The sequence below is a fragment of the Amphibalanus amphitrite genome, unplaced genomic scaffold (assembly GCF_019059575.1).
Source record: "Amphibalanus amphitrite isolate SeventyFive unplaced genomic scaffold, NRLGWU_Aamphi_draft 000001F_arrow, whole genome shotgun sequence".
Taxonomy (NCBI): domain Eukaryota; kingdom Metazoa; phylum Arthropoda; class Thecostraca; order Balanomorpha; family Balanidae; genus Amphibalanus; species Amphibalanus amphitrite.
In genome coordinates, this window is record NW_024881499.1 from 1,393,868 (window position 1) to 1,406,802 (window position 12,935).

Below are 12,935 nucleotides of genomic sequence, written 5' to 3' on the forward strand. Positions count from 1 at the left end.
TAGCTAGGTTAGCTAGGTGGTGGTCCTGCCGGACTAGACATCACTAGGGAAACCTACCAGCAGCTCAGTTGACGGTGGCAGCTCGATGTTGGTCGGTATGGACGATTGCGAAGAGCTAGTTTTGCTTGATCCCGTCTGAAGTGTCACTGGGAGACAGTGCCGGACTTGGGCCTCCATTCACCACCATGCGTCAGGACGTCCTCAAGCGGCAGAGCCTACCGTCTGCCATCCCCACTGCTCCAACCCAATCACTCCCCTCCCCTCCCCATCCTCCGTCACCAGTTCAGCCACACTACCGACTACCGAGCTGCACTGCCGCTCCAACACAAAGACAAACGGCGGAAAACGGTCTCCTCGTAATATTGTCTCTGTTAATGCAGGAAAACACTCCCTCCACGATTGCCGACCTGGGCAAAAAGTGGTTACAATGGCTCATTAATACACACACGGCATGGCAACAAAAGCGACTCAAGGCGCGCATAGTCTGCCGGCACATTGCGTAAAAAAAAAAAAACATTAGCAAAGCGGTGAGCCACCACCGCCGGTGATTTGGTGAAGCAGGTACATCCAGGTACTAGGTTGAAGCACTCCCGCCCGCCCGCCAGCACCAGCCTACAGCCCGCTACGCCCGGTCCACTACACAACTCTAGCCCGTGGGTGAAAGCACATGCGTTACAAACAAAAGCCCAAAGGCAGTCGACGGCGACTTGAGAAGCTCTAACGTGGGTTCGGAGACTCGTCTCTCCGCGGGGTGGGAGTATACTCCCAGTGTGTGTGTGTGGGGGGGGGGGGGGGCACTCAAAGGGGGTCGGAGACTCGTCTCTCCGTGGGGTGGGAGTATACTCCGAGTGGGGGGAGGCACTCCAGGGGGTCAGAGACTCGTCTCCGCAGGGTAGGAGTAAACTCACAGTGTGGGGGGACTCCAGGGGGTCAGAGACTCGTCTCTCCGCGGGGTAGGAGTATACTCCCAGTGGGGGGGGGGGACACTCCAGGGGGGTCAGAGACTCGTCTCTCCGTGGGGTAAGAGTATACTCCCGGGGAGGGGGAGGGAGAGGGCACTCAAAGGGAGTCGGAAACTCGTCTCCGCGGGGTGGGAGTATACTCCCAGTGTGTGTGTGTGTGGGGGGGGGGGGGCACTCCAGGGGGGTCGGAGACTCGGTCTCCACGGGGTCGGAGTATGTATACTCCCGCGGGAGATCAACACTCCATCGGTGCCGTGCGACACTTCACACCATATCATAAAAACCGTGCAAAAAGAAACTAGTCAAGGGACTAGTTAGTCGAAGGCATCACGGTACTAGTCACCGCTGGACGAACAGATACAGATAGGGGGTGCCGGTGGCGAGGAAACCACTGAGGGTGGGTACAGAGTACACAGGGCTGGAGGTCCGTAGCAGCCTGTCCAGGAGCAGCCGATAGTGGATCAGTGGGAGCGCACAGCGCAGAAATGTGGCCGGCGGGGAGATAGACGAACCAAGGACAGAGGGTCGCCCCGCGGCACAGGTTCCAGGGAGGGGGAGTATTATACTGGGCCGCAGCCCGGCCCACACTCATATGAACGCACGTCACGAAAAGAAGCTCTCATGCGCGGACCAGGCACAGTACGACAAGCCATCGGTCCGGGGACGGCTACCGGCAGCCTCTGCCGCGTCAGTGACTGCGGCTGCCGGTAGCCGCCGCCGCGCCCCGTCACACGTCGTCAGCTCGAGCAGAGGGACTGGCCCACCGCGTCTCGTCAGCCACTAGGTGGCTCTGTCGCTCCAGCGTCACCACTCTGGTGGACTCACGTCACACGCTCTCACACCGGACCCGCACACACACACAGACACACACAGAGGCTGGACCTCCGACAGCGCTCGGACCGGCACCGGGCGCGGCCGCCTCAGACTGGTTAAAACCAAACGCGCGCGAAACGCAGCCAACGCTGGCTCGACGGATTTACGTACGGCAGTGACATGGCGAATAACAGGCGTTTTGTTGAGTTCCCGACGCCGGTCAATCCCAGTCTTTTTAAATCACACCAGTTACCTTCGAAAACTCACTTTCCGAGATCGACTTTGGCCATAGGAATCGATCAACATATAGAAAGGCCTCTTTAATCTCCCGAAGATCTCATATATGAGAAATCCCTCCCAGAAAACGTACTTCGATTCGTTCACAATATAAATCTGAGATTTCTTCGTCAGATCTGTAAAAGAACTCCACCAGATCTGACGCTTTCGTTGCGCGTTTGTTCATAAAGGCCGCCGGCTCTGCCTGTCTTGGACCGGCCACCGATTTACCGAAGGGAGATCAGATCGTGCGCGCGCCGGGAAGCTCGCAGAGGCGGCGTCTGGTAGCCAGGCTCGGCCTCGGCTCACGGCTCGGCCGGCGCCGCCTCCCGCCTGATGGGCTCCGGCTCGTCACCACCGTTCAGCGGCACCTCTGGGGGAGGCGCGGGGAGGTTGTGTCAGCGGCACGGGGAGGGACTGTCACTGTCAGTGGCACGGGGAGGAACTGTCACTGTCAGCGGCACGGGGAGGGCTGTGTCAGCGGCACGGGGAGGGGACTGTCAGCGGCACGGGAAGGAACTGTCACTGTCAACGGCACGGGGAGTGCTGTGTCAGCGGCACGGGGAGGGTCTGTGTCAGCGCCCAGCGGCCCTATACGAGCGGCGCAGGGGGGGGGGGCTGCATGTGTCCGTGACACGGGGATCGCATACTGACTGGAGTAAGGTTTTTGGTGCAAGCTGGTTATTATCACCCGGGCTAACTGACACACATTTCTGCATGTCAAAATCAGTTGCTTCAATTGCATATTTACATAGCTACGGCTCACCCGCACCAATCCGATGGCGCCTACTCTTCCGGTTATACCCCCGTGAGCCCCATCCCCACCACCCTGCCCCGGCACACACCTCAATCTTCCCCTCCCCACTTACTAACCGCCCTTCCCCACCGCCCTGCCCCGGCACACACCCCAGTCTTCCCCTCCCCACTTACTAACCGCCCTGCCCCGGCACACACCTCACTCTTCCCCTCCCCACTTACTAACCACCCTTCCCCACCACCCTGCCCCGGCACACACCTCACTCTTCCCCTCCCCACTTACTTACCACCCTTCCCCACCGCCCTGCCCCGGCACACACCTCACTCTTCCCCTCCCCACTTACTAACCACCCTTCCCCACCATCCTGCCCCGGCACACATCTCACTCTTCCCCTCCCCACTTACTCACCAACCCCTCTATAAAAATTACACCCTGTAGACGAGGATGAGTAGCAGGCATAGCGCGAGGCGCATATCTCGCGAAGTGAAAATACGAGAAGAGCAATAAAAGGAGTTGGAACCGAGCAACTGTGGTGTTTTGAAGCAGCATTAAGAATTAAGTAAAGTATCACTTCTTAAGAAATATCGTTAAGATGTTAAGATAATACACAACGCGAGGTTATATACAGATTCATTTAGAACATCCTGGTGCATGTGACCCAGACATGAGAAAGCCGCGCAGAATGGCTAATCCATCGAATGAAGAAGCTATGGACAGACAGAAGCCAGAGAGCAAAATGAGAACAAAACAACGGATTCTGAAGGAAATTCGTATGAGTGAGAGCAAGTTAAATGATCTAATTGGAAGCCAAAGCCCATCAGTAGCAGAGCTGCAAGCGATTACTAGCCAACTCGGAGAACAGGCCGGTGAACTACTGGATGTGGTGGAAGCGATCTGGGAGGAAACAAACGGTGGTGAAGTGCAATCGGGCCCCTTGTGGGAGATGTATCACAGCGTGGAAGCTAGCGTTCAAGAGTCGGTGAATGTCACAAGCAAATACATTAGAAGAGCATTGACAGAAAACATCGATTGTGAAAAGAACAGTTCCGCTGCAGAAACCAGTGTAGAGGCAGAACAAGAAAAAAGTGACGGAAGGAAAGAACGAGAAAAAAGTCAGAATCATCATGGAACAAATGAAACAGCCATAAAAGGAATCAAGCCACCCGAACTGCCCAACTTTGATGGCCACAAAGGATACAGTGATTGGTGTGCGATTTTCGACGCGTTTGTGGGCAACGCTAACGTTTCAGCGGAACTTAAGATGGTGTATCTGAAAAATAGTTTAAGTGGCGACCCTCTTCGGATAGTAGAACGCTACCGGTTGACTGAATCAGGATACACAAAGGCAAGAGAAGAGCTGGAGAAAAAATACGGTGGATGGGAAAGGCGAGTAAGGAGCGAGATGAACGAAATTCGAAGCTACCCGAAGATAGACGAAAACGACACCAAAAGACTGGAAGAATACTCTGACAAAATACTGAGTCTCGTCACCTGTCTCAAAGAAAGTGGCTCGGAGGGTGACCTGTCAGAAGTGTCAGCTTTCTACATGCTGGTATCGGAAAAGTTACACCACTCCTACATTAAAAACTACCACAGATGGCTCAGTACCGTGGGCCGGCAAGACAGTTTTGAAGTATTTGCCAATTGGTTGGCTGAAGAGGCAATGTGGGAGAAAAAGGCAAAGGAAACCACTACTTCAAGCAAGGAGAGAAATGTGCCGACGTTCAAAACGAGTCGTGGACAGAAAAAGACATTTTCTTCCCGGAAACAGCCGAGTCGTCCAACCAGCAGACCGAGCTGCTGGGTGTGTCAGGCGGAACACCCTACTGAAAGCTGCGCTGAACTGCAAAGCTGGGATGTGGCCAGACGATACGGCTTCTGCAAAAGTGAAGGAATATGCTTCAGATGCCTAGCTGGAAAACACCGAGGGATGAACTGCCGGAAGTTTCCTGGGTGCAGTATAGAAGGATGCGGAGGAACCCACCACAGCCTCTTGCATGCCAATGGGAGTGAAAAGCCACGTCATGCCGAATCAGAAACAGGGAAGCGGGTGCAAGGGAGTCGCCAGCAGATGAATCATCAAGCACGAGAATTCATACCACGGACGGCTCAAGAGCACATCAGCGTGGAAACTCCAGGGAACTCGGAAGGAAGTGGAGTCACCCCTGGTACAAGTTTCAACGTCGCATCCTTGGATCCTGAGAAGAAAAACGGCAAGATCGCGTTCCAAACGGCTCCAGTAGTCGTACGGTGCCAAAATCGTTCCCTAAAGCTGAATGCACTACTGGATCCATGTTCGGACGCCAGCTTTCTCAGCCAGGCTGCTGCTGATGAACTGGGCCTGAAAGGCGAAGAAGTACACTTTGAGCTTGGCACTGTTAGCGGCAGAAACGACGTCAGCATGATGTCAGGCTCTGTCGAGATATCATCACTGCATAGTAGTTTTCAGGCGTCGCTGGACGTAAACGTAATTCCCAGCCTGGAAGGTGCCTCCGTTTGTTCGAAATGGGAGGACATCAAGCAGCACTGGCCTCACATGACAAACGTTCCATTCCCCAAGATGACAGGTGATGGCGTAGATTTGCTGATTGGTCTCAGTGCTGAAACCATGCCGATCTTCGTGCCTATCAAGACGATTTCTGGAGACAAAACAAGCCCGGTCGCCGTGTTGACGCCACTGGGATGGACAGCCTTTGGCTGCATCGGTGAAGCGGAGCTGAGTGGTGAGTCGTATGAGCTGGAAAAGCTGAAGAGCATGACGAACACTGCACGTACGCTGCGGACTCACCTGGTGGATAAGCGACTTTCTGAGGAACTCCAAGCGATGAAGGCAATGACGGACATAGAACTCCTTGAAGTGAAGACATCTGAAGCCAACCTGCTATCATGTGAAGAGAGGCTGGCAGTCAAGAAAGCTGAAGAATCTCTGAAGAAAACAGGAACTCGCTATCAAGTGGCGGTCCCATGGCGCGAGAAGGAACCAGAGCTGAGCAGCAACTACGAAGCTGTGCTACACCGACTCGTGCGGCTGGAAAACTCTCTCCGTCGTCAAGGAGTTGATCTAGCATCAAAGTATCACGAGATTTTGGAGGACTACGTTCGGAAAGGATACATGACTAAAGTTCCTGCCAAGCAAAGATCGGACAGTGGGAAAAAGGAATGGTTTCTTCCTCACTTCCCAGTCATACGTGAAGACAAGGCAACAACCAAGATTCGCATTGTGTACGACGCGGCAGCCCAGTTCCGAGGAAGGAGTCTGAACTCACAGCTCCTGCCAGGACCATCACTGTACAGTGACCTCATCGAAACTCTCGTCGGATTTCGCCAGCACCCAGTCGCGCTTGTTGGGGATGTCCGTGAGATGTTCCTCCAAGTCGAACTGGCGGCTGAAGACCAGAAGTTTCATCGCGTATTGTGGCGAAACATGAAGACAGATGAGGAACCTACCGTCTATGAAGCCAAACGCTGGATCTTCGGCAATGCTGCAGCGCCTTTTGTGGCACAGTTCGTCTTGAAAGAACATGCACGGAGGAATGCTGATGAATTTCCTTTAGCTGCAGAAGTCGTCAGCAAACATGTCTACATGGATGATGCGATAGCGTCCTTCAAGGATGCAGAGTCTGCCATTGAAGCTAGAGCTCAGCTTCGTGAAATGCTAGAAAAGGCTGGGATGGAGATGAAGAAATGGAAGTCAAATAGCCAGGAAGTTATGGAAACGATACCGGCGCAGGACAGAGCTCCAACCTCTCATCACCGGATCGAAGACAGAGGAGCAAACCCAACGAAGACACTAGGTGTAGTGTGGTCAGCAGGAGATGACAGTCTCTCACTGGATGCCACAAAACGCAGTTCAAAGTCTGGAAGTTGGACGAAGAGAGATGTTCTGAGAGAGATGTCGACGGTGTTTGACCCCTTGTGTTTATTTGCACCGTTCACGCTACGAGCGAAGATGCTGTTCCAGCTGACTTGGAGTGATGGTGCTGGCTGGGACGACGTCCTACCCGAAGACCAGCAAAAGAAGTGGTCAGAGTGGTTTTACGAGCTGGGCGAACTCGGCACCATATCTGTGCCTCGATGCATCCACCCATTTCAAGGACAGCCTGAACAACAAGTACACGTATTCAGCGACGCTTCGGAGCAAGCATACGCCGCAGCGGTGTATGTGGTGTCAGAAGACGATGGCGTTCGAGTCTCGAATCTCGTTCTAGCACGCGCTAGAGTAACTCCAAAAGCAAAGAAGCAAACCATTCCGAGACTGGAACTCATGGGAGCGTTGCTCGGCATGCGCCTGGTCAAAAAAGTATGCCAGGCACTTGGAAAGGACTTGAAGGAAGTATACTTCTGGTCGGATTCCATGGATATCCTATGCTGGATCAGGAACGAAGTGGCTCACTTTCAGCCATTTGTAGCGCACCGTGTTGCTGAAATCCGAGAGTTCACCGCACCGGAACAGTGGCAACACGTTCCAGGATCAAGCAACCCTGCGGATGCGCCGACAAGAGGCCTGGGTCTGGAAGAACTAAGGGACCACAACTTGTGGTGGCATGGACCGGCATATCTGTTAGATGGCGAACAGTGCTGGCCAAAAAGAAAGGAATTCAGCGAGGAAGAGTTCGACAAGAGTGAATTTCGCAAGCTGGAACAGAGGAAAACATTTGCTGTGACAACACCGGTTGCATCAGGATTCCGGCTCCAGCCAGAGAACTACTCTAGCTGGACGAGATTTCTCCGAGTGTCTGCCTGGGTATGGCGGTTCATACACGCACTCAAGTCTAGAGAAAGCAGCACGGGAGGCGATTTTGAGAGAACCAAGTCGAATGAACTGACTCCAGATGAAGTAGAAGGAGCTGAAAGATTCTGGATCAAACAAGTTCAGGAAGAGTCCTTCCCCGTAGAAGTGAAGCAGCTGACGAAGGTGCAGACGGGTCACTGCGTCTCCAAGAAAGCATGTCGTGAGAGCCAAGTCAGGCAGCTGAGTCCATTCATGGACGAATTCGGCGTGATCCGTGTCGGAGGTAGATTGCAAAGATCGGACCTCAGCTACAATGCAAAACACCCGATTCTTCTCCCGAAGAAACACCCAGTCAGTAGGCTGATCATCCGACAAATCCATGAAGATGCAGGACACGGAGTAGGAGTAGAGCACACCTTGGCTGAACTGAGAACACGATATTGGATTCCTGCGGCAAGGGAAATGATCAAAGCCTGCATTCGTCAGTGCGTGACATGTCAGAAACTCCGCCAGAAAACAGAGACGCAAGTGATGGCACCCAAACTGAGCTCTCAAGTCTGCCCATCTTACCGTGCGTTTGACAAGTGCTCAGTGGACTTTGCGGGTCCATTCATTACGAAGCAGGGTCGAGGAAAAGCTCGTCAGAAGAGGTACTTATGCGTCTTCACATGCCTTCAAGTACGAGCCGTTCACCTAGAAATGACGTATGGAATGGACACTGCCAGTTTCGTCAGGGCTCTGATGCGATTTATAGCCAGACGAGGTCGACCCACGGAGATAACATCAGACAACGGAAGAAGTTTCGTTCGAGCTTCCAAAGAGCTGAGGCAGGCTGTGGAACGTCTAGACCACAACAAAATACAGCGGGAGCTGCTGAAGTCGCACACAAAATGGACATTCACACCGCCCGGTGCTCCGCATTTCAATGGACCCTGCGAAGCCATGGTCAAGATGGCGAAAAGAGCGCTGGTGAAAAGCCTGGAACATGCCGATCTGTCGGATGAAGAGCTCCAGACAGCCTTTTGCAAGGCAGAAGCGCTCATGAACACCAGACCGCTGACGGTGCTGTCTGCTGACCCTGATGACGAGCCTCCACTGACGCCTGCCAACTTTATCACAGGACCATCAGACATCGAGATGGTGCCACCTGGCGGCTGTGAGGATGTCTCTCTTAGACAGCGCTGGAAGCGAATCCAGCAGCTGTCGACGGAGTTTTGGAGACGATGGCTGCGAGAGTACCTGCCGTCCCTGCAGCAGAAGCAGAAGTGGCTTCAGCCTCAGATCGACATCGCCTCTGGTGACGTTGTGCTGGTGACCGATCTAACCGCACCACGGGGGAAGTGGCCAATGGGTCGTGTGGAGGAGGTGATGCCAGGTGCTGACGGTCATGTCAGAGTGGTCTCAGTCAAGCTGAAGGGCAAAACAGTCACGAGACCAGTAGTCAAACTGGTCAAACTCAGTGTCGATGAACCACTACCATAGGAGGTGGTCTCTGAGTTAGTTATGTGTTGGATTGACAGGTCAGTCCAAAGAGGGGGGGAGATGTAGACGAGGATGAGTAGCAGGCATAGCGCGAGGCGCATATCTCGCGAAGTGAAAATACGAGAAGAGCAATAAAAGGAGTTGGAACCGAGCAACTGTGGTGTTTTGAAGCAGCATTAAGAATTAAGTAAAGTATCACTTCTTAAGAAATATCGTTAAGATGTTAAGATAATACACAACGCGAGGTTATATACAGATTCATTTAGAACACACCCGTTCACACCATGCGTGACAGAACAACCCATCCATCCATCCTCCCTTCCGCCCGGCCCGGCGGCAGCTCCCCGTGACTGTCTCTGACCCCAGCCCCGGGAGGCGGGGACAGTTCCCCTGTCTGTCTCTGACCCCAGCCCCGGGAGGCGGGGACAGTTCCCCTGTCTGTCTCTGACCCCAGCCCCGGGCGGCGGGGACAGCTCCCCTCTGTCTCTGCCCCCAGCCCCAGGCGGCAGGGACAGCCCCCTCAGCCCCCGGCCGGCGGGGCGGGCCACCCACTCTGCTCGTCGTCGTAGACGGGCCCGGTGAGCTCGACCAGCGGCCGGGTGGGCAGGTAGAGCACCAGCAGGCCGGCCACCAGCACGTTGTACCACACCAGCATGCCGATGTAGAGCAGGTGGCCGTCGGTGGGCCGCTCGTCCGTCCAGCTCCAGAACCACCAGTTATCAGACTCCTGTAACAGGCGGCCGAAAGGGGGAGGTCAGACTGGGCCGCTCGTCCGTCCAGCTCCAGAACCACCAGTTATCAGACTCCTGTAACAGGCGGCCGAAACGGGGAGCTCAGACTGGGCCGCTCGTCCGTCCAGCTCCAGAACCACCAGTTATCAGACTCCTGTAACAGGCGGCCGAAAGGGGGAGGTCAGACTGGGCCGCTCGTCCGTCCAGCTCCAGAACCACCAGTTATCAGACTCCTGTAACAGGCGGCCGACAGGGGGAGGTCAGACTGGGCCGCTCGTCCGTCCAGCTCCAGAACCACCAGTTATCAGACTCCTGTAACAGGCGGCCGAAAGGGGGAGCTCAGACTGGGCCGCTCGTCCGTCCAGCTCCAGAACCACCAGTTATCAGACTCCTGTAACACGCGGTCGACAGGGGGAGCTCAGACTGGGCCGCTCGTCCGTCCAGCTCCAGAACCACCAGTTGTCAGACTCCTGTAACACGCGGCCGACAGGGGAGGTCAGACTCCCTTGGGAGGCAGCGAGCGGGGAGGGGGAGGTTCCGCGGGCGGAGACCCCTGCGCTAGACGCGGCGCCATCGGAGCTCCACACGGGACACCGGATGGGCTGGGAGACTCCTCATTCATAGAAAGCCGGCTGATTTGTCGGGAGCGGTGGATTTTCGGTTTCAGGCAGAAGTCAAAGGAATCCACACCGTTCCGTGCTTCTATCCTCAGGATACTGAAATCCTTCTCCTCCACGCCGCAACCCCCCTCCGGGCTGGACAGGCAACTTTATCTCATGCGGGCTGCTCCCTTAGAACGGCACCGCTGCTCCTGAGGGAGCGCACCCCGTAGCCGGGTGCAGTGAGTGCCTTGGGGCTGGGTGGCCTGTCCTCTGGACGGGCTCAGCCCCGGCGACTCACTAGGGTGCCTGCCCAGACCAATGTCTCCCCCTAATTCCTATCATCCATCCGGCTCTGCAATGGTCTTGTCAGACCGAAAGGGCCTAACCCAACAAAACAAACAAAACAAACAAATCAAAGGAAACTGATGGAAGTTCGATTATTCCGTGCCACGAGCACCAGCACCAGTCTGTATATTGAGCAGCATGTTACTGGCATCGTCGGGGTGCATTGAGGATGAGATTGGTGACATAACTCAGAAACAAAGAAAAAACACCAGTTGGTCACGTAAAGAATTAAAGAGTAACGATCAAACTAAAAATCAGTCAGGATTGTGATAACAATTTGGGTTTTCAGGTAGCCCGAACTGCAGCGTTCATTGCCCCCCCCCCCCCCGCGCAGTAGCCACCGTTTAAGCAGCACTTGCACGAGTTCCGTTGATACCGTCTTCAGGTTACGGTCCATTAGCCAGTGTTGTCAGTTTATAACCCCAGCCCGTCGGCGCCCGTTGATTTGTATATCTGACCTGTCGAGCCCAACATGGCGAGTCGGACGTTCGTCCACATTGCGTCATTCGTTTGAACAGTACCTATCCCTGGTCAGGCGGTCAGAGTGCTCAACCGCTCAGGGCTCGGTCCCGCCATGGCGACAAGCTAGTATGTAAGTCATAAGCACGTTCGCCACTTCACACCGCAAAAAGCGGCACTTCAACTGTGCTCAGGGAGTAAAAGAGATTCGGAAAGGTATTCTGGAACGCAGCAACGGATTAACAAACAAAAAAACTTTTAAACAGCAAATCCTTTTCCGCCGCCCTTTTCCGTCTCACACACGCACAGCTAACACTACGAACTCTGAGATTCCCTTACTAAATTTACTAGCCCTGTAATCCGCGTGACATCTCCAACTATTCCCTCCCAGCCCTCTCCTCCTCAGACTTCCTCAGACTTCCTTCCCTTCGGACGGACCTGGCGCTCGGCGTGCTCCCTCTCTGACTAACCCTGCGCTCGGCGTGCCCCGTTCCCCCCTCACTCTCAGTCTCTCCTCCCCTGTGACTAGCACTCCGCTCGGCGTGCTCCCCTGCTGACTTACCCTGCGCTCGGCGTGCTCCACGCAGGCGGCCGCCACTGTCAGGCAGGTGATGGCCATGAGGGCCCGGTAGCGGCCGGGCACCGGTTTGCGGTCCCAGCCGCGCCGCCAACCGCCGGCCGCCAGCGCGCACACGGCCAGCACGTAGAGCGCATTCAGCACGAGCAGCACGGCCAGGCAGAGACACAGCCAGTGCGGCCGGCCGGCGAACGGGTCGGCCGCCAGCAGCGCCTGCTGCGTCACGTCCAGCGCCAGCAGCAGCAGCGCGCCGGCCGCCACGGGCGCCAGCGGCGGCAGCAGCCGGCGCGGCGCGCGCTGCACACCCTGACGGCGGCGGGCGGGGCGGGGGTCAGTGGAAACCAGCGGGGCGGGGGAGCGGGGTCAGTGGAATACCAGCGGGGCGGGGCGGCGAGACGGTCAGAAGCTAACAGAGCAATGGGGCGCGACAGGGTGGTTGGGGCGTACGGCAGACTACGAAAAGGCGAGAGAAGCTGTACATCACTGCTACGATAATCAAGCAAACAGTTCCTATGGTGCGATCAGCCATCCCCGTCACAAAAAAATGGCGTTGTTATATGGGGAGTCTCGGTAAAATAATATCTTCTTCGGCACGGCATAACACCTAAGAAAATAACTAACTTTCTGGGACGGCCGGTGCCACTAAATCACAGATATTCCGGCTCGGTCACGGAGAGTTACTTCAGTCGTTACCGTTACGGCTTGCCGCGCCCAAACAATGGTCTATTCCAATGACCCTCCCCATCCGTCCCGTCCCCGGTAAGACGCGTACCTTGACGAAGGCCTGCTCCCGGACGAAGACGAGGCAGAAGCAGAGGAAGACCAGGTAGAAGAGGTCCTGCCGGACGGCGTCCACGATCCCCAGCCACGGCGCGTCGTAGTCCAGCGCGATGTACCCCAGAGGGACTGCGGGAGGAAAGGTTAGAGTTGGATGTACCCAATAACGGTTGTGGTGCAGCTGGGAACTATGTATGATTCGGCAAGACCGAGCTTTATCTGCTGCAGTCACCGGCCAGCCAATGTGCTAACGCTCATTAGCAGTGCATTTCTTATCAATCGGTCATCAACATGTGACCAAGTTATGTATATTTAACGGTTTCATCGAGAACCAACTAGCATTCAGTAGCGCAAAACATGGCCCCTCGTCCATCGGCGTGCTGACTGATCCCATTCAGCCACACGAAACACACCGCTCAGCG

The 12,935-nt window shown here is 55.3% G+C and overlaps 1 protein-coding gene across 2 annotated transcripts in view; it reads right to left on the minus strand.

The window, feature by feature from the left end:
* Positions 1 to 341: 341 nt before the first annotated feature.
* The window catches only part of LOC122384988 (protein wntless-like), a 32,248-nt gene continuing 19,654 nt past the window's right edge, over positions 342 to 12,935 (minus strand). Inside the window, exons 9-13 of one of the 2 annotated variants that reach the window (XR_006257130.1) lie at positions 12,509 to 12,642; positions 11,722 to 12,042; positions 9,575 to 9,749; positions 1,690 to 2,424; positions 342 to 1,635 (exon numbers count right to left, since the gene is read on the minus strand). Coding sequence is in view for 1 of the 2 variants with exons in the window: in XM_043372957.1 (XP_043228892.1) it covers positions 2,357 to 2,424; positions 9,575 to 9,749; positions 11,722 to 12,042; positions 12,509 to 12,642 (698 nt within the window). In the remaining variant the exon portion in view is untranslated. Of the gene's footprint in view, positions 2,425 to 9,574; positions 9,750 to 11,721; positions 12,043 to 12,508; positions 12,643 to 12,935 lie in introns of both variants that reach the window. The other variant, XM_043372957.1, reaches the window with a different exon arrangement.